This window comes from Chelonoidis abingdonii, chromosome 9 (assembly GCF_003597395.2).
Source record: "Chelonoidis abingdonii isolate Lonesome George chromosome 9, CheloAbing_2.0, whole genome shotgun sequence".
In the NCBI taxonomy this organism is placed as follows: Eukaryota; Metazoa; Chordata; order Testudines; family Testudinidae; genus Chelonoidis; species Chelonoidis abingdonii.
The window spans coordinates 84,428,199-84,449,986 of NC_133777.1; the positions used below are offsets into that span (position 1 = coordinate 84,428,199).

The 21,788-nt window shown below is 40.9% G+C and overlaps 2 protein-coding genes across 4 annotated transcripts in view; one reads left to right on the forward strand and one right to left on the reverse strand.

The window, feature by feature from the left end:
- Positions 1–1,418: 1,418 nt before the first annotated feature.
- Positions 1,419–13,552, reverse strand: CIAO2A (cytosolic iron-sulfur assembly component 2A). Of its 2 annotated transcripts, XM_032764305.2 has the most exons (5): positions 13,344–13,552; positions 9,499–9,663; positions 4,931–4,980; positions 3,548–3,593; positions 1,419–1,907 (listed from the first exon to the last, which is right to left on the reverse strand). In XM_032764305.2, the coding sequence occupies exons 1-5, from the start codon at positions 13,468–13,470 to the stop codon at positions 1,810–1,812; spliced, it is 486 nt and encodes a 161-aa protein (XP_032620196.1). In that variant the 5' UTR covers positions 13,471–13,552; the 3' UTR covers positions 1,419–1,809. The 2 variants fall into 2 exon arrangements, with proteins under 2 accessions (XP_032620196.1, XP_074925861.1); XM_075069760.1 differs by lacking the exons at positions 3,548–3,593; positions 4,931–4,980 and having other exon boundaries at positions 1,724–1,907.
- A 1,684-nt stretch (positions 13,553–15,236) lies between these two features.
- SPG11 (SPG11 vesicle trafficking associated, spatacsin) overlaps positions 15,237–21,788 on the forward strand; it is an 87,987-nt gene continuing 81,435 nt past the window's right edge. For both annotated transcript variants that reach the window (XM_032764355.2, XM_032764353.2), the window contains exons 1-5: positions 15,237–15,608; positions 17,056–17,240; positions 17,928–18,155; positions 19,489–19,687; positions 20,328–20,465. In XM_032764355.2, coding sequence (XP_032620246.1) covers positions 15,397–15,608; positions 17,056–17,240; positions 17,928–18,155; positions 19,489–19,687; positions 20,328–20,465 — 962 coding nt within the window. In that variant the 5' untranslated portion in view covers positions 15,237–15,396. The remainder of the gene's footprint in view (positions 15,609–17,055; positions 17,241–17,927; positions 18,156–19,488; positions 19,688–20,327; positions 20,466–21,788) is intronic.

Below are 21,788 nucleotides of genomic sequence, written 5' to 3' on the forward strand. Positions count from 1 at the left end.
ATAGGCTGGGAAGACACTGATCAAAGTGTTGGTTAGAACAAAACAACTTTATCCATATCTAGTATAGGAAATATCAATTCCCTTGGAAATACAGCCATCATATAACTTGGAAAGGAAAGCACTGTTTAATTTAGTGTAGAAGTTTTTCTAAAAACATTAAAAGAATCAATCATACTCATTAGATCATTTCTAACTAATATATAAACTCTTCCTGAGTGACATTTTTTTGTGTACAAGATGTTATGCTGTTCTGTAATGGCTATTGCAGAAAATGCTGACTGATGCACTTGATTAAAGCTTAACATAGGACAGGTTTCTATGCACTTTCATTCTCCAGAATTACTTTTCTGTGTTTTCCAGCATGTGTTCACTCTCTAAATATTTTATAGGTTTTTTTTTAAATTATGTTTATTCCAAATTGCAAAGACAAAAAAATTGCTTTTAATACTGGTTCTTTTCCTAATTAATCCAGATTCTTACTTGATGTACCTATCTCGGCACCGAGTCAGTTTATGGAATTTCAGGATATTACATAAAGCTATATAAATAAATTTTAAAATGGTCAATTTAGATTTTAACTTATTTATCAGCTATAATGGTACTTGATTAGATTTGCTGTTTTGTAATTATTTCATTTTACCAGAACTGATTCTGGACAGAAACACAGAAAATACAAGCTCCAACTGACACTAATGACTGGTAGATTGAGTAACTTACAAATTAATAAACTAAACAATATGAAAACAGTCAGAGATACTGTTCCATAAACATTTTATTTTTACTTTATCAAATGTAGTTTAATGTTATAGAGATACTTTAGATTTTATAAAAAAAGAGAAAGTTTTACTAGTCAGGCATTACTACAGCATTCTTAAATCTTTGCAGAAAGGAAGGGTAGGAGATCTTTTAGGTTTGAAGATTAGCAGAGAGAGAATCAGTGGAGTTCTACTGTATCAAATCTGCTAGTCCCATGACCAAACTTTGATCAGATGTGAAATCAACATGGCTCAAACAATTTGCATAAACAAACAAAACAGCAATGAAGTGGTTAGGCATGTGTCACTCCATTTGCTGCTAAAATCTTCTGAAAAATTCTATTAATTCACACTGACATTCTATTAATATCATTTGGACATTATGGCCATACAAGAAGTGCTTTACTTGCTGACATTAGAATAAAAAGTTTAAAGAAATGCAGAAGTATTCATTTAATACTTTTGAGTACACGATTGATCTGTTCACCATTTATAAAATATATTCATGTTTAGAGCTTCAGCTAGTGTTTTACATTTTGCTTCTATTTTTATGAGAAAACATTTTACCAACACTAAAACACTTGAGCAAAATGTTTACTTCTCTGTTACCATGCCAGGAGAGTTCGTAAAATCAAGAGCACAAACATTCAAAACAGGAAGTGGTTTTCATTATAAGAATCAATTTTTTAATTTTTTGTTTTTTGTTTTTTTACAGTGTAGTGATTGAAACATATTCGATTTGAGCACAGCGGAAATTTAACCTGCAAAATTGCTTTTGTATCACAATGTGCATCAGAAGAAGGCAATACAGCTGGTTAAAATATTTATCTTTGAACAATGAATATTACAAATTCTTTAGAACACTATACACGTCATCTAATTTTATATAATGCTAGCCTCCTCCTTATCATTTACATTCGCTTTATAAATGGTTTCTTTTAAAAATCATGTGGAAGGTACAAACAAGGTAAGTATTAAACTCAAGGCCTTGAAGTTTTACAAATAATTAAACCAATGTATCAAAATGATCATAGCTCTGTGGTTACTGTAGCTGCTAGTCAGGTTCTGTAACACACTGCTCCACAATTTCACGCAAGTTTGGATTCTCCATCGCAGCTGCTACTCTCTCTTTGTCATTTATTTGCTTGTTGACTGCAAAATATCAGATGAAAAGTTAGTCAGAGCCATTTGACTGAGCAATTCTTGCATAATAATCACTTTGTGCTAGATACTTGACTCTGCACTGAGGTAGGTCCCTGAAATCTTTGTAGACAAGAACAGTCTCAAGCAATGTGAATGGGAGGCAACAGACAAAAGGAATAAGAAATGGATTGTGGCATCTTTCTTCTATCTTATTTTACTTTTTAAATACTTATAGGCGGGACTATAATCACTTTGCTCTATGGTGAGAAGGACTAGGATTTGTATAATAGACTTATTTAAAGAAGTGCAGCGCAGGTAGAAATGGAGATGGCAAGATTGATCTGTTCAAGGAGATGCTCCTGGCATACTGGAAACACACAGGAGTGGAAAAATGACATGAAAGTGGTGTTGAACTGGGAATCTTGGATGGAACAAAGAGGGATTAGAAGGGGATGAGGGGCAGATAGGCAAGTGGAAGAATGATCACACACAGCCACTAGACATCACTACCACTTCCATGGCATTTCTAGTCCAGGAAAGGAATATGTAACACCCTGCTTATGATGGCTATTCTGCAGTCCTTAAGTAATATAAAATGTGTAGAGCCATATCTGACCTTAAATTCCTCTTAACCCTTCACAGCAACATGGAACAAACAATGTATTTTGCTTCCTTGTAACAGAAAAGCATCCTTGAGACATATTAGCACTAATACTCATTTCTTACATCTGTGTCTATATCCTGATCTTGGGTAGCAATTGTCAATGTTGAAATTTTATGACGTCTAAATTTTGCTTTTAATTTATTAGGCGCCAATATCTCTGTATCTGGGAACTCAGCTACATGTTCCCATTGAAGTTTTTCTAAAGTTGCATAGATTTTAAGCCTAGAAGGTACCATTAAGATCACCTAGTCTAACTGCCTGCAGAACACAGGCCACAGATTCCAGCATCAGGTCCATAACTTCTGATTAAGCTAGAGTGTAAAAATCAAGAGTGGATGTTTAATAGCTCCAAGTGATGGAGAATCCACTGCATCCCTAAGTAAATTGTGTCAATCTGAATTTCTCTAGTTTCAGTTTCTAGCTATGTGACTGAGAAAAAAGAAAAAAAATCCCAAGCGCACTCCAGATTTTCCATGTTAAAAAAAACCAACAACATTCTATTCAGGTTTAGAATAAAATAAGTGAAAGGTCAAAACCTGGAATGGGCAGAGTCTTTTGTGATTCTTTTTTATATGGAAAAAATCTGATTTTATTCTAATAAAAAGACACAATTTTACAATTGAGATTTCTATGGCACATGCTTGCCAGTCCAGTTCCTCCACATTTTACAAACCATAATAAAAATAGTCTAGCATTAATACAAGATTGCAAGATCAACCACTCAAAGTCAAGAAATTCCAGAAATTTACTTAGCTGCACATATGCAATACTTCCTATTTATTTCCCTCCCTTTTTAAAATGTAATCCTCAATATCTACAGTAATATATACTAGATGTGCAACATGAACAAGTTGGAATTTCATTGCAGCAACGTAAAATTTGAGATTTCCCAGTGGCGTGCTTCATCCTGCAACTCTGACACTGCATTAATTCCTAGGGTGGTGGGCCACACATAGAGTCATTCAATTTATAAAAATCCACTTACTGTCCTCCTCAGTGGAGTGGGCACCTTCAGATATATAAATTTCCAACTAGATAAGAAATAAACAATGTTAGCCACGCACATGAATAGCTGTTCTCCGGCACACTGTTGGGAAAGAGAAATCTCTGTACAAAGGATGCACACTGATTTAACAATTAACATTTGTGAACCATCCTAGCCTGTTGTACACAATAGGCAGGTCTCAAGCTTTTTCATCGTCTAGATTTTACAAGAATGTTTTACAGGCATCTCCCCTCCAATTCACAGCCCTATTGGTGATCACGGCTATTGGTGGTCAAGTTGAGATAGCCATGTAAGTAACTGATATGGTTAAGTATTTCTAGGAAAGTACTTCGGTGTATGTTTAGTTTTCTTTCAATGCGGTTAAGCAGTTGGAAACAGGGAGGAGAGCCAGTGCTATCTTGCCAGCAAACTCTCTGTAAACCACAAGCTAGTGTTCTGTAGAGCCTGATTTAGGAGCTGTTTGTCTAGAGGCGACAGGAACTGCAACTGTCACTTCCATGAACAGCTTATTTAAACACATTTGGGAAATAAGACCCTTTCAGGGAGGAAATCCTAAGTGATATTTACCACCCCCCATTCTTTAAAGCTCCTTGTCATATCACTCTCAACTTTTGCCAGTGGGGGCTAATGGGGCTCTCCTGTGAAAGTGTCAATGCAGCGTGATGGTGGCCACTGCCAGATGTTATCCTGGACTAGATAGACCACTAGCCTGATCCAACATGGCAAACCCTGTGTTCCTATTTAAATTATAGGGAAAAAATCTCATTTTAAATCCTGGCTCCATTCCTACCTCTTCAGTGCTTCCAAATTCTCTGAGCAAACTCACTGTAAGATCCCATTTCCCATTTTTTATTTTTTTTTGTTTTGCAGAGAATCTTCACACGAACTGTGGAGGGCACCTTTATTCCTTAACTGGAGTCAGAATTCAAACTGATGCTGGCACGTTACTCACTACCTCATTTTCAGGTCACCTTGTCTCGCTTACTCACTCAGGAATCATTGGGGATAACAACCACCAGTTATTCCAAAAGTATAAACAAACCCAGTAACTAGTTAAACATTAATAAAATTCACAATGCCTGGACACTTCGAAATGTTCCTGTGGCCCACAATACTTTCCCTTGAAAGCATTAGGAGGACTTAGATAGATATTTGGGGTTGTTTGTTTTAAGATGTCCTGTATTTTCAACAATCCATCCCCACCATGTGCACTATTTAAAAACACCAACAGACCTTTTTGACCACAATTTTAAAACTAAGTAAGCAATCTTGCAGTTCGTTTCGTTTTTTAAGTTTGTCATTTGGTATTGGCATACATCCACACACAATCTCATATGAGAATGGTAGAAATGAATACTTTACCTTGTGCTTAAAAGGCAAACATCTCTGAAGTTTTATTCGCAAACAAAGCCCTGTTTAAAAACAATAAAAACCATTTTTTTCATTGGCAAGTTCAAGGAGTTCTGTGGATGATTTAAACAATTTTTTTGATCTACCTAATTTCCAGTGGACATACATCTACATCACAAAAGCCATCAATACAACTGACAATTGTCACCCCTGCAGCATTCTCAGCAAAAAGACAAATGAATGACAACGGACACCCTCTGACTCCAATATATGGTTCTTCCAGATCATCGAGGATTAGGCAGGATAATAGGGAAGCCTGTTTGACCTAGAGAGAGACTTTAGTCTCCAAGCACCTTAGAGAACTATCATTCCTCTCCTCTTGTCTACATTCCTGTACTAGAAGTTCTTTCCTACTGTTGTGGCTGTGCTTAACTTCTGCGGAGTACATAACGCAGCGATTTCTTTCGGAAGATTGCTGAACTTCTAACAAAAGAGAAAACAGTTTGAAAAGAACACAATCTTGGAACAACTTGGGGGAGCAGGAAATTCTTCTGTCTCCCAAGTGTATCTACCACCCCAGGTAGCCACCCCTTGGCTAATTTTCAATGCACATTAAATTTTTTGTTGAACTCTGAACATGTGCTCAGTATGATACAAACCACAGAAAGGAAAGTCCTTGCCCTAAGGACCTTACAATTTAAATCTTGGATTAATCTAAAAAACCAGCAAGTGACATATCAATAAAAAAGTATTGACTGTTTACATTATTGGTTCTCAAACTGGGGCCGCTGCTTGTATAGCGAAAGCCACTGGTGGGCCGGGCCGGTTTGTTTACCTGCTGGGTCTGCAGGTTCGGCCGATCGTGGCTCCCACTGGCCGCATTTCCCCGCACCAGGCCAATGAGAGCTGCTGGAAGTGGCACGGGCCGAGGGACATATTGACTGCTGCTTCCAGCAGCTCCCATTGGCCTGGAGCGGCGAACTGCAGCCAGTGGGAGCCGCGATCAGCCAAACCTGCAGATCCAGCAGGTAAACAAACCGGCCCGGCCCACCAGGGACTTTCGCTACACAAGGAGCGGCCCCAGTTTGAGAACCACTGGTTTCCATGTAACATTCAAACACGATGTTCTCTAAATTAGGTCTTTCTGTTGTACCCATCACCGTTGAAACTATATGCTTTTAGTGATAAATGAGAAGATTAGATTTCAGATGTTTCTCTCTAGGTTAGTTGCATGTAATGTGTTCATTTTCGTAATCATTAGCATAGGGCAGACAGATGAAGAGGATGCTTGAATCCACTAGAGAGTATGACATAAGAGGTAAGCACCCAGTAATTCTTTGGGACAGAAGACCACTACGAGTATTTGACCCATTTTTAAACAACCTGGAGATTCGTCACTGGACTGACCAGGAGACATTCTCAGTTACAGCAATAACTACCATAACTCTCCCAGCTACCAGTTCCTTTCAGAGAGTAAATATCCAGGCAGTCATAGACTTCTTAAAAATATATTTGTTTATTCTAAATTGAAAGAAAGTAAAGAGTGCCCATGCACAGGTTCTGAGCACCCTGCCAATTAGTTAAAACAAAATGCAATACCATCAGCTCAACCCTTCTATCAAGCAGCAGTAGAAATACCAACACCTCAATATACTGGCCCATGCCTCAAAAATCACTTGACATAAATAGGCCCTCCAAGATGCCCTGGAAGTCTGGGCTACTTCAGGGCAGAGACAGGAGGGGATTCCAGAGTCCTGGGGCCTTTATGGAGAACACCCTGGCAGCCATTCCCCTCTCTATTATATCTAGGCTTGGATCAGATTTTTAATTGGTATATGTCAGTAAATGTCGATCTCAATGTACACATACAGACCAATGAAAAATATATTTCCATTGATAAAAATAAAAATTTACAAATAGGTACAGTAAGAAAAATTATGTTTGAGAACTTATTTGAGTTTGATTTAAGGATATTTACTTTAGACATTTTGACATGTGATGTTGACGATGTGTGTTTTAATGGTTATAAAGCTTTTACTTTTTGAATTGCAACAAGTTATTAAATAATTATCTGACCCCCCCGCCATTACCAGATGAGCCCAGCCCATAATTTCCCACAAATGAAAAGTAAAAAACTGTAATTTTAAAAAGCTTAAAAATAAGCATTATCTGTCAAAAGTGAAAAAAAAAAAGAAAAAGAAAAAATAAATTCAATTCTGCCAAACCCGGTTCTCTCAAGGAGGATAGAAATCCAGCACTACACAGGCCATAACTCTCAGTAGGCTGGTCCCAGGCTATTTAGGGCATTGTAGGTAAAAAGACGTAAAACACCAATTTAAAAGCAAGTAGTCTGTGCATGAGAAGAACTCTGACAAACTGCTTATGGCTTGTACTCTTATATGTGCTGCATAGCTGCTTAAATATACTTGCTGTAGCTCTTTCCTTTTACAGAATGAGGAACTGGAGAAACAGAAGTCACTCGGAACACAAGAACACAAAGCCTGGGGAAATCAAACCGTGGCAGTCAAGTTCACAGCACTCTAAAACAGTCAGCTACTTTACTTCTCAAAAATCAGAGTACAAATCTTCAGACTATTTAAATACATATACTGTAAGTAATACTCATAGAATCTGTTTTTTGTAAGGGCTTTTCTATACCAGCAAATTGCCTGGAATAGCTACTGTGAAATAGTTATTCCATACTAGCCCCCAATATGAACACACTTGTTCTGCACAAAGGCACTAAGTGTGGAATAGAAGAGTGTCTATACAGGGAGGTAGCATGACCAACTACTGTGCTTCAAATTCACACCCTATTTTATCTCAAAATTGCCTCCCTGTGTAGATAAGCCCATAGTAAATAATTAGGTAGCTGACAGTCCTAAAATAGGCCGATTAATTCGCTACCATTTGTACTTCACTTTCCCATACAAAGAAGTGGGGTGATATTTCAGCATGATTTGCCTCTTGGTTAAATTCAATAACACTTATTTTCCTTTAAGGAAAAAAAGTATTTAAAATGTAAAATGAGAATCCTTTGTCTGTGTTAACTTAGAATTATAAAGCTTGCTAATCTTGACATGTTATATCTAAGCAGCATAACTTCAGAAAGCTGAAGTCTAGTTTCATCACAGGAAGGAAACAGGATAAACAACATCTCAACTAAGCACATAATCAAAGAAAATAAGGAAGAGAAGTAGAATCTTATTCTACTTTGTGATCTTTTAATAGTACATAAGAGAGTTTATTTTTATTTTTAAGATCTGACAAACCGCTTTTCTTTAAACTTCTGTAGTAATGCTGGAACCATGCAACATTTTGGACATACCCTTCTAGCCCAAGTAAAAATCGACTCCTATCAGCTATTCATATTCAGGAGGATACAAGCTGGGTAAATATACAATCCCTAGATTGTAATCAATAAAAATTAAAAATATAACTTCAATTTTTAACAGACCTAGATACAGGAGTCATCACAGTTCTAATCCCACTGTATTTTCTTCAGTGAAGTTTTGCATGAGTAAGAACTACTGAAGAGAGCCCGATATGTTATTTCTCTTAAATCAGTGAAGATTAATCTCTTGAAACAAGACTACACCATAAGCCACATTGCTTTACTCTCTATTCATCATATACTACCAAGGCACAGTATTACTCAACAATCACTGTTCCACATTGATCTCAACACTAATGCTTCCCCTTTCCCCATTATTTCTAAAGTCTGGCCACCAGTTATCTAAGGAAACCTTCGGCAGCTTAGCTAAGAAGCAACAAGACAAATACTGAAGCCCTGTCTGTACTGTGACTTGTTAAACATTTTAAAACACCTAGAGCAACAGTAAGTTGTTAAATGGTTTACTTCCACATCATATTGCAGCTACACCTCTACCCCAATATAACGCGACCCAATATAACATGAATTCAGATATAATGCAGTAAAGCAGCGCTCCGGGGGGACGGGGCTGCAAGCTACAGTGGATCAAAGCAAGTTAAATATAATGCAGTTTCACCTATAACACAGTAAGATTTTTTTGGCTCCTGAGGACAGCGTTATATCGGGGTAGAGGTGTTTATTCAGAAGTTGTGCTATAGACTACCTTAAAGGGACTAGTCCAATATCATTGTCTGCATTACCATATGTAGAAAACCTCTAGCTACACTGAACTGTAAAACAGTGGTAGGTCCATATCCACGACAATACTATTCAACCTAGTATGGCTAGGACCTAAAAAGCAGCAATCATGTACACGTAACTCACAATTCCTTTTCTTCCTCTCTTAACTCAGTGCTTCTTGGAACTACCAAATCATGAAGAGGATTTTTGAAAGCTATCATCCCTGAACAAGACCTACAGGATCTTTTTGCTTCATAAAATGCTATTTGATTTAAGAAATATTGCAATATTTCTTTTGACTGCTTTGTATAATGTTTTCTAATACACAAGTCCAAGAAAAAAAAAAGAAGGGAAAAAATACTTAATTTTTATTAGTGTTACTCAGCCGAACCTCCATTGCATTTGGTTTATTGCTGCACATTTTAGAAGAAAACTATTCGGCCATTTAAGGAAATATGAAGCTTACCAATGAGAGTTGCCAAAGAGCAATGAGGTACTGTTGGTGTAAACCTGATAATAACGAGATATTCATCTTCCCCTATCTCGTGCACTTCAACACAACTTTCCGTTACCACTTCCAGTTCTTCTAAAGTGTTAGGCTTCTCTGGATCCCGGATAGTTCGAATTATATCTAAAGCAGAAGGACATACACCAGAAATGAAATACCTTTTATAAATTAGATGATTAGGGAAAAAGTCGTAGGTTTTTAACAAGTTGTTCTTCCCAGCCTAATTTTTTCAACTCCTCTCCAGGAGAGGCCTGGTTACTGAAACATCTTGCTGACTCAGTTCACCCAAGAGAAGCACAAACCAAAGCACCTGTATCTTACCATGTCTGCTCCTCTCCATATAGTGCAAACATTTCTACAGTTCATGGCCAAAGAACACAGCATTTTACTACCTACAAATGGAGTCCATCAGCTCTGCACTGTTTTGACAGGAAAAACACAGTCCTTACCCACAACACAGTATGAATTTAGTTTATAGTATTATCTTATTACATCAAACCCTTTACACAGGGCAATGTGATTGTTGATACCTCTCTCTTACTGAAATTGGTATGCTTAGCACTTCACAGAAGAGTAAGAAAATAAGATCCTGGACTTGAGGAACTTCTGATATATGGGTCAAATTTTGCAAGATTCTAAGCCACTCTTACTCCCAAAAAAGTCAATAGAAGTTGGAGAGACTAAGCATTTTCCAGGATGAAGTGCTTACAGTGTAGATTCAAAACTATTACAAATGCTACAGGATAATTCACAATCCAAAAAAGAGGTATCCTCCTGTTCATAAGTTTAGATCATCCGATCACTGGACAGAAACAAATCTATACAATTTTTGTGAACAAATATTTACAGTGAGGAATCCATGAACAAATGACAGGATAAAATTTGTTTGTATGATCTGTCAACAGTTACAAATAAAGAATAAATTTGTAAAAATCATTATCTGATTAATTTCAGATTAATTCAACCTTGTTAACAACTTTTTTTTTTTTTTTAAATCAACCTACTATAGATGTGGCTGGCTGGAGCCCATACTACAAACCTAACCTGTTTTGTTTTTTTTTAAAGGGGTATGCCATGCAAACAACCTCAAGCTTTCAGTGGAAACACATTCCAGCAATGAATGATCTCAGAGTATGCAAAAGGACTTTATTACATTGTTTGAGCACTCAGTGTGGTCATCTCAACTGGCTTTATATTCTGCCCGTAGACGGCATGAGAAGTCATTTTCTAAAAGTAATAGCTCAAAGCCCTTTGGTGAATACAATATTCACCCTACATGTGTGATAGCATTTAATGCTGGCAATAAAAGCTAATATTGAATCAAATACCGTAGTCACCTTTTCACAAACTTGTTAATATATAAATGGGCCAAATTCAGCCCTGTTGTAATGCCACTAACTACAGTGGAGTTACAAAAGGGCTGAAACTGACCATTGAACTTTCCTGCCATGAAGTTTTACTGACAGTCAGTGACTCATCAGTTTACACAGTGAACTTAATGTATGTCCAGGATGATCTGCTGCATAATAAAAATCAAGAATCAGAATGCCTTCTTCCCAGTAAAATTCATCTCTGAACAGTGTTAAGATTTTAGAGTTACTCAGGGCTGCCCAGAGGATTCAAGGGGTCTGGGGCAAAGCAATTTTGGGGGCCCCTTACATAAAATTTTTTGCAATACTATAGAATACTGTATTCTCATGGGGGCTGCTGTGGGGCCTGGGGAAAATTGCCCCACTTGTCCCCCACTCTGGGCAGCTCTGGAGTTACTTAATATATTAAAAAGGCTATGTTTCAGATAGCATATGGGATCCAAATACTGAATATCTGAATTAATACCAGTGAAAAGTGTGCCACTGATGATCCACTCAAATCTGCAAACATTCCCGTCTCCATCAGTAATCACAACAGAATGGCTCTAGAACGGTGTGCACAAGGGCTTCAATCTGGCCTCCAATTCAGTATTTGCTATTTTTTGCCCTTCTGGCTACAAACTAAATCTAAACTTGATTTATAATGTATAGAAGAAATGATTTTGCCACCAGATTTGGTTTTAATATTTAGATTGTGAACTAGATGACTTGTGATTTGGAATTGCTCCTATGTTTATAGGAAACTACTACTACAAACACAGTATTTTTATTGCATTGTTTTACAACTGTCTTGGAGAGCTGGAGATTAAGGATGGAATTTACAGAGGAGTTAGAATCCACGTAAAGAGCCATAGAGGACCCTAAAATTGGATAACAAATATTTAACACCTCAGCAGAACCTTTACTAGTTACAATCACTAGGATAAAAGTTACAGGAGCTATCAAAACTCACCTTCTGAGCACATACTGATTGCCCCCACCCATCACTTGCTCCTCAAGCCGAGGGCTCCTCTCCACTCCCTGATCTCACCCCCCTGCTCCTCTCAGCCCCTTGGCTGGACCCAGTGCACCTCCAGCTCTGGGCAGTCTCTGCTTCCCATCACCTGTGGGGCCCTACCGCTCTCCTCGGAGCTGAGCTGTCTGGGACTGGTGTAGAAGCCTGGCCAGTCTCAGCCAGGTGTCAGGGGGGCGGGGGCGGCTTGCTTGCATCTTGAGAGAGCCTGGCTGGGGCAGGCCTTGGCCTGGCTGATCATGCCACTCTTGAAGGGCCACTGAGTGCGGCCAGGAGTCAGGGCGTGGTTCTCTGGGGAGTGCTAGGCTGTGAGGTGGCAGGGAGGATCTGTGTGTGTTGAGGCACCAGGGAGTTGGGGTTCTGTGTGGGGTGCTGGGCAGTTGTGGTGAGGCTGTGGGCAAGGATGGTGTTGTTCAGGTTCTGTGCATATGTGTGTGTGGGGGTGCTGGGCATAGCAGGTTCGGGGGGCTCTGGCCACAGGGAATGGGGGGGAGGGGTTCTGGTGTTGGGGGCAGGGATAACTGTGTGGCACAGCAGGGGCCCGCCCCCAAGGGGAAGGGCATGCTGGCAGCGCAGGGCTGCCTGGGCCACTGTGCATCTGGCAACTGCTGGTTTGTAAATAGTGCCCTTGTGCTGGGCTGGGAGGAGTGGGTCTGCCCCTATCATGCCATGTCCCATTGCCTCTGGCTGCCTTCTTGCTCTGGGGACTAATGTCCCCACAACATGCTCCATTGCCTCCATGGGGGCTCACAAATATATTTAGCACCTGACCCACAAAAAGTTAATCTGGCCTGTCGGCCCCTTCTGGAGCTACTAGTCTCATGTTAACTGCCAAGGGTGTCTGGCCTGTGCCCTAGCCAGATGGATGAAGTAACAAGGTAACTTCCCAGTGTAAGTGACCCTGAGAGTGGTTCACCTTACATCAGAGCTGAACAGCGGGGACAGCTTCCCACCCTCCACAGATCTCAAGGCCAGGTAGGTCCCCAGGCACCTCTCTCTCTGCCCCACTGCACCTGGGCACCAGAAACCCACCCCAAAGCTCTCAGTATCCAGAGCACTCACCCACCCCTTCCTCTAGAGCAGCCACCCACTCGCCAGGGCACCGACCATCCGTCCCTCCCCAGGACAACCACCCGGCGGGGCACCGCTCCCCCCAGGGCACCAACCCACCCGCCCGCCAGGAGCACCAATCCATGTGTCCCTCCCCGGGGCACCCACCCACCGACCCGGGCACCGCTTCCCCCAGGGGCGCCAACCCATGTGCCCCTCCTCAGGGCACCCACCCGCCTCACAGGACTGGAAGGGACTCGAGAGATCACCTAGCCCGGTCCCCGCACTCGGGGCAGGGCTCATTACCTAGAAGCGCCGCTCCCCGCTCACAGCCCCGCGCCCTGCCCAGCCCCCCTCTCCCCGATAGTCACCATACACCTCGAGCGCTCTGTCCTGCTCCATGGCCGGGCTGCCCTGCGCATGGTACCCGCTATGGAGCCCGGAGAGCCACAGAACCCTGCCCAGCGTGTGCGACAGCAGCCCGGACACCAGCGACATCCTTCCGCTCCGCCATCGGAGAGAAACAGTCTCACACGGCCACCGTCCCCATTGCCCTCCTCGCCGCTTCCGGGTAGGTGACGGCGAGCCAGCGGGGCCAGGCCATGAGGGGAACAGACAGGGGTTTAGGCTGGGCCCGGGCTCTTAGGGGCGGGGGAAGAGCGGGGAGCCTGGAGGTCAGGATCCTGCAGCCCACCCAGCCCGTCTCTGGTGCGCAGCTGTGCCAGGGGCATGTTTGTAATGGGCACGTTTGGGTGTAAACCTGACCTGAGCTTTGCAACGATTCAGTGTGTTAAAGCCCTTCCCAGGCTGGGGAGATCAGCCTGGCAGTAGCCCCTAAAACATTCATACTTGCGCAGGGTTTGTTATCAGCGTTTGTGTGGGGTTCTACCCCTGCACGGTGACACAGCACATTCTAGAGATGTCAGTAGCAGAGTCTTCCCCAGGAATTGAAATTAGAGAGGCTGTTTGAATTTACGGGGAGGCGGAAAGAAGGGTTGGAAAACGACTACATTGGCAAAACTGGGGGGGTTGCTAGTTGACCACTGGAGGAGGATGGGACAGTTGGGGGATCTAGAGAAATCTCTCAGTGCTGTCAGTTCATTTGTACTGTAGTTTAGTGGCTGGTAGTTGAAACAGTCTGGATTTGAGCAGGTCTGAAATTCCATCCAGCACAGGGCAAGAGTGGTACCTAGGCACTGATCTTGCAACAACCTCTACTGACACAGTCCCCTTCCTTGCAGCTGCCAACTCAATGCGGAATGGGGGCCAGTGTACAATACAGTACAAAACTGATCAGCATCTAAAATAGAGGCTGCAGCAGACATAAAGTCCCAGATATAAACCATTTGTTGGGATTATTGCTCCTCTGCTTTTCCTGCAGTGAGAGCAAGAAATAGGTTAACTGAAGAACAGCCTTGCATCATAGATACATACACATCTATAATCCCAGTTAAACCAGCCTTTGACTTTATAGTTTGTGAGGTGCACAATCTATCTGCTGGAATTTAAATACTGTTGTAGTACTTGCTTTGGAGGACTACTAGGTGTTATTGTTTTATTGCCAGTGCGTATTTTACACCAGGAAATTTTATTATGGAATGTCTTTGTGGGGGAAGGAGTCATGGGAATGTTTTAGGATATTTTGAACCTATTAAATTTGAGGGTTTCTTCTCAAATAAATGATAATGTTAACACATGCACAGGAGCAGAGTAAAAAGTTTCTGGCACTCTGCTTTGAGAAATCATGCTACTTTCAAATATTAGTACCCTGTAAGATTTTCAGAAAGCAACTGATAAAGTGGTAAGCTTCATTTCCATTACAAAATGATTAGTCAAGGTCAAACCAGTTAGGAGTTACAAAATGGATGGTTGGACAATGGAAGTTACCTGTTAAGTTTGAGCCAGGTTCTAGGCCCCTTCTAAACTCCTTGAGTCCCGACTACTTGGTCAAATGTGTGTCCCCCCCAGGCTCAGTGACTAAGACTGCATCTGAGGTTAGGAGCCCATTGAAAACAGAAGTCACAGCATATAATGCTTCATCTAAAATGGACTAGCTAGTAAGCAACCGATCCAGAGATCCTCATGATCTGAGCAGACAACGCGTCTCATTGTGGCGTGGCCTCATAGACTACCACTTTCAATAGCTAGTACGCACGAAGACTACAAATCCCAGCATGCAATGCTCCCTGTGGCGGCAAGAGCTAGTCTTTACCGCAGGGCATTCTGGGAGATGTAGTCTCAGTGGAATGACCACGTCCTAAAGCGAAGAGATTTCCGGGTTTCCTCAGACCCAGCGAGTCTCGTCGTCCTCTTGCGTCAGACTGGCCGGAAGTAGTGTCCTGTGCAAGATGGCCGTGGCCCTTGTCCCCCCGCTGAAGCCGGAAGTTCGGTCTGGGGGAGAGCTGGCTGGCGGCCCCTAGGAGGATGGAGGGCGCGAAGGGGGCGCTGCGGGTGCTGCTGGTGCCCCTCGCCCGGGAGGCCCGGAGCCCCCAGGCGGACACTGCCCAGGCCAAGCTCAACAGGGCGCAGGACGCTCTGGGAAGCCTGCTGGTCTCGCGGGGGCTCCACCTCAGGTCCCTGGCTTGTGGCAGGGCTGGCCGGGCCTGCGGCAGCCCCATCCCGGGACCATGGGCGGAGTAAGTGGCGGGGCCGAGCGCAGGGGCTGGGGGTCCCGTCGAGCCCAGGATCCGCGGCGCGGCGCGGCGCGTGGGACTGGCAGGCCGGGGTCCGAGCCGCGCTCCGGGCGGCGCGCTGCAGTCTGCTGCTGTCGGCCCTTTAACGCGGTCTCAGGTTGTTGGGCGGCGCGCTGACGTGTCCGGGTTTCTCCATCTGCTGGGTGTTGTTTTGCTGATCGCCACAGGGCAGAAGCAAAGCGTGTTCTCCAGGGCCGTCCCCAAACCCTCACAGCCCGAAATGTGGGAGACTTAATGGAAGGAGCGAGACTGCAGAGGGCAGTGCTTCTGTATCCTGGGAAATTTCCCCAAAATCTGGGCTTTTTTGAGTAAAACGTTTTGAATGAAATTTCCCAATTTCCCAAGTTGAAACATTTTACTCACAAATCCCCAGGTTTGGGGAAATTTCCCAGGATATAGAAGCACTGTAAAAAAACTTTTATCTGGGAATTTTTCACCAGATTTGGGAAATTTTTAGCGCTAGATTGGGAAAAGTTGGCATCACGATATAGAACTGGGAGCGGGCTTGCTGTGACCCACTAGCCCCCTCTGTTTGTCCTTTGATTGCAGAGGGTTTTATCCCTGGGATAAAAACGAGGAGTCTGGTGGCACCTTAAAAACTAACAGATTTATTTGGGTATAAGTTTTCATGGGTAAAAAACCCACTTTTTCAGATACATACATCTGATAAAGCGGGTTTTTTACCCACGAACGCTTATGCCCAAATAAATCTATTAGTCTTTAAAGTGCCACTGGATGACGCCTTGTTTTTGTGGACACAGACTAACACAGCTACTCCTTTGATACTTGTCTCCCTGGAATGGCTTTTCCAATATGTGCTAACTACTTATTGCTAAGCTATCTGTTCCACCTTGCATTTGCTGTGACCCTGGGAGAACTTTTCCCAGACCTGAAGAAGAGCTCTGTCACTGTGTAGGAGCTGGAAAGCTTGTCTCTCTCTCACCAATATAAGTTGGTCCAATACAAGGAATTATTTCACCCACCTTTTCTTTCTGAAGCGTGGCAATCTCCTCTGGCTTGGAAGACGACAAACTGTTAAAGCCTGCCTGAATATTGAAGCATCACTGACAGCTTAAAAATCACATTATGAAAGCGTTGTGCCTATTGTTGTTACAAGTAACACTTTAGTATAACTAAAATAGATAAAAGAGCAAGAAAATATTTTTCCTTGTTAGTGTTTATTTTGGACGTTTGATAGCAGTTTGTGTGTGTATATTTCACTGTTTTTTTTGTCAGTGCCCTAGTTTTGTGTGTGTGTGTGTGTGTGAATAAAACACCACACTGGGTATTTTTAAACTGTTTTGTTATGTTTTCTGAACTGTGGAATCTGCTGAAATTGGAAGAGAATAATGTGAATAAATGTAACATTAAATATTGTTATTAAATATAGCTTCATGTGGGAGGATGCAGAAAATAATGATCCACAAGGAAACAAGCCAAAACTCCTGGCTCTTAGTAAAAACAATGACCTGTTTGTCTATGAGCTCAATAGAGAGGATGGAAAATCTGACACAACTGCCTTGTACAGCTGGAATGAAAAGAGACTTAAAAAACTTCTGGAAGTTAAAAATATTAGTGAGTACTTACAATGTATATTCCATATTTTTAAGCTCTTGGTGATTATGGACCCAATCCTGCAACAACTATTAACATAAGAATGGTCTGCAGGATCGGGCCCTTAGGAAAGTGTAAAATATTTTCATGCTGTCATTTTTAATGTTATGGGTTTGGAACTCATCAGTAATGCTAATGAATTTGTTGAAATGGCAATGATATAAATATTACAGATGGTCATGCACTTCACCTTATCAAATGAAAATAAGGTACTATAGTTGAGACTATTCTCCGTGATCCTGCAGAGACATAAGCGCATGCTTAACTTTACACAGTGACTAGCCTGTTGAAGTCACAGTACATAGTTAAGCAGCTGTGTAAACCTTTGCAGGATTGGGGCCGTGAAACATTAAATAACTTTAAGATCCCCTGCCCTGAAGTCTCCTTGCTAAAATATTTTATTTTCAAAATTAGTATTTTTAGTGCCTATCAAAATGTTGTTTTGTGTTCCTCATGTTGTCTTTGTGTAGTAGAAGTTGGTTAAACAAATTAGTGCTATTCTTGAAACTATTCTGACCTCAGTGATCTTGGCACACTACATTGATCAAAAGGCTAAGACAATGAATTTAAGCTATAAAGTGTCTCTCGAATCAAAATGACCAATTTGGATATGTAAAAAAAATTGATTCTTTAAAAATAATTTTACAGGTCTTTCTTCAATAACGTCTGTGAGGATTCTGTCATTTAAAAAGAACACATCTTTGCTACTGTTGAATAACTTTATTCTTGTGCACCTTGATTTTCCTGGAGAAGATACAGAATTACAGGCACTTGACTGCTTTATCCTTGATTTGTCTCCACAAGCTTTGGAAAGAATAACAGATGTGAACTTTTGTAGAGGGGTTCTATTTTTGTTAGATAACTCTGGCTGGATATGTATCCTTTGCAATGGACACTGTTTCCCAATATAATTGATCAAAAAAAGTAAAGTCATACTGTGAAGAAAAAGAATGTGGATAACAGGAAAAAAATATTTCTTGAAACCCTTTGAGGATTAAACACACATTTTGTGAAGGAAATTCAAGCCTTGCTATTTTGACGTTATTTCATCCATCTAGTCCATGTGATAGCATAGTTCAGTGTGAAAAGTACAAGTACCAACACAGTCTCACCAGGCCAGTGGAGCTTCATTATTACACTGTAGATGCCAACTTTTTGGTCTCTTGTGGCAGGATGATAGCCATTTGTTTTACAAACTGTTCAGCTATCTCTATTCCCAGCTAATTTTTCTTAAACTGTTTAATCCGATTATTTTGTTCTTCCAACTGTGTTTTGCAATAAGCAATTGCCAAAAAAATGTGAATGCACATTTAGAGAGGTTCAGGGTTTTTTAATAGTATTTAGATTTTAATTGATTTTTAATTACATTCCTAATGGTTTTAACAGACTTATACTAGTAACGTCAACATATTTGTTTGAAGCAATTTATAGGTTGTACTTTCCAAGACAACTAGATACAGTCATTCGGATTTGATCAAATTCTGTAGCTCGTTGTCCTGCTAAATAGCAGTGGTACAGTTTCTCATGAGAGACTGGAGTCCATTCCATCATTTTTGGTGGCTGACTTCTTGTTAATGCTCCTACTCCATGCTCTTGTCCAGAATTCAAAAATAGGCTTGTGAACATTTTTCAAGCAGTCTCTCACCAATACTCCAATATTCATTACGTTAATTACTATTCAGAGAGATTGTTTTACTTCAGTTTCAATCCACTCAATCTGTTATTTCAACAACCTTGCCATTTGTACTGCCAAAATTTAAAAAGACCTCTTCTCCTCTAGTCATTGTTAATTAAAACTGTACTTTGCACAGTTTTGCTTTTATAATCAAAAACACGTCAAAGAGTGAAGTTTGGGGCAGCAGGGAGAGTGGATATAGAAATGGTGTTCAATGTGTGCTCTATTGGCATAGAGTTTCTAATTAAATTGACTGTCAGTTTTGTATGAAGCAGGGCATATGGCACACTTTGCATTTGTACAGCACCTAGCGCAATGTGGCTCTAATCCTGATTGGGCCTTTGAGTGCTACTGTGAAACATCAGAAAAATTAATAATTATAAATATCTTGCTGTGCAAGAACTTGAAGACTATATACATGTACACTTACCTTGGGAAACAAAAATACAAGAAATTCACTGACCTATTTTGTTACGTATTCTTTGCTTGTTGAATAGTTTGAAACCTGTCACTTTCTTTGACTTTGGCGTAAAGACATATTTGATACAGTAGATGGTGTGCGTCTAGCAGATGTTGACGTTGCACTCTTCCAAGCAAATGTGGAGGATGAGAACAAGGATACAACCATCTTATCTCCCCTCACTTTGGTAAAGGTGTCGCACGATCTCAACGTCGCCGTGGTTGTTAATTCCTCTAATTGTGCCATTTCTATTGATCTAAATTTGTATTTCAGGTATGTTTGCTACAGAATTTTAAAATACATTTTTATGAGGCTAGCTGGTTTTAAATTATTGCCAATCTTGCATCTGTTGCGGTCAGAATCCAAATTCCCATTAGTGTCCATTTGGGTCGGACTGGGCCCAAGATATAGTAAAAGCATATTAAAAAATCATGTTTCTTCAGAGTTTGCAAATCAGCGTGCTTCCACATATGTTCTTCCACTTGAGCAAGCAGAACAATAGTCTTCACGTACTATTGCTAGAGGAACTGAGGGATATATTGTGGTTTTTCAGATAACATTGTGTAGTAGCAGCTCCTTGAAGTATCTACAGGTATTATATTGGAACTGCTTAGCAATTTAAATTTATCACCTCTATTTGATAATTGCTGAGTGAAGATTTGACCCTGCAAGAATTGCCCACCTGAAAGAAGACTGCAGAATCATACTCTAGGTTTGTATTATGTGAATGCATTTATATGAAATGCTGTTGAATTTAGAGAGAGGACCACTTCTCTGCAATATTATCTTCCAGTTTTTCATCAGAATAATTTTGTGACTGTATAGAATAAATGTAAAAATTTGCATTTTAAAAAGTCATTAAAAGGTTTGGAGGCAGTGTAACTTAAGTTATTTTTAATATCTCTATTTGCAGAGAATTCCCTGGGCATTTATTTTGTAAGAAAATTTTTCAAAATCTTCCTGTAACACGACTGGAAGGAATTGATGAGGATGATCTTGCTAGCTCTGACTGCAGCATGAAACTTACAAGGTTTTCTTTCCGGACAGACAGGTATGTAAATATAAATACCTTCTGGCACAAGCTGTTACAGTTTCTACTGCATCGTAATCTAGGTCAGAGGTTCTCAAATTAGGGGGCAGACCTCCCTGGGGAGGCATGGAATGTATTCTGAGGGGGCGTGAGAAGCTTTAGGAAAACACTGCACATTTTACCCACAACAATGAATAATTAGCGAAGCTCATTCCTCCAGACACATAAGGTCCTCCTTCAGATGGCGCTATGCATTTGACTCTAGATAGCACTGTGCATTTTGATGGATTTCTCTTAAGCTTCCATAGTATTATACAAAGTTGTTGCCATCTGTACGTTAATCTGTTTGCTATGACAAGGTGTGCACATTTAATTGTAAGCATTGACCGCAATCAGTTTTGTTTTTGAGCTTATTACATGGCTCTGTTTGAATCAATGACTTACTGTTTTTAATATTTAGTGAGAGTTGCATGTTAGATTTGTTTTTTTAAAATCAGTATATGTACTTGTGGGGGCTGGAAGGGGTGTAAACTACAGACACGAAGGGGGCACAATCAAATAAGTTGAGTGCCACTGATCTAGGTGATTCACATATTACTAGACTACTTAATTTTAATTACAAATTTAGCAAGTTCTGAAATCAGCTGTGCACAAATTTGTTAGCTCATCTTAATTTAAAAATGATGTGGTCCTTAGGCCACTGCTAGGGAATTAATTAGACAATCTCGGTCCATTTTCTGTAGGCCACTAACCAACCTTGAGACAATAGTGTCCTTGTCATACTACCTTGACTTAGATTTTAACCAGTACCGACAGACATGGTGTCCTATTACAAGTTCCCCCAGAACTTTTTGTATGCTTGACATAGATGAATACATATCCTCGTCCTTAAGAATGGCCATACTGTGTCAGACCAGTATCCTGTCTTCCGAAAGTGGCCAGTGCCAGATGTTTCAGAGGGAATGAACAGAACAGAGTAATTGAGTGATCCATTCCCTTTTGTCCAGTCCCAGTTTATGGCAGTCAGAGACTTAGGAACACCTGAAGCATAGGGTGGCATCCCAGACCTTACCATTGATGAACCTATTCTGCAGGAACTTATCTAATTCTTTTTTGAACCCACTTACACTTTTGGCCTTCACCACATACCATGGCAAAGAGTTCCACAGATGGACTGTGCATTGTGTAAAGAAGTACTTTCTTTTGTTTCTTTTAAACTTGCTGCCTATTAATTCCATCAGGTGATTCCTAGTTCTAGTATTATGTGAAAGAGTAAATAACACTTCCCTATTCCCGTTCTCCACGTCATTCATGATTTTATAGACCTCTATCATATCTCCCTGT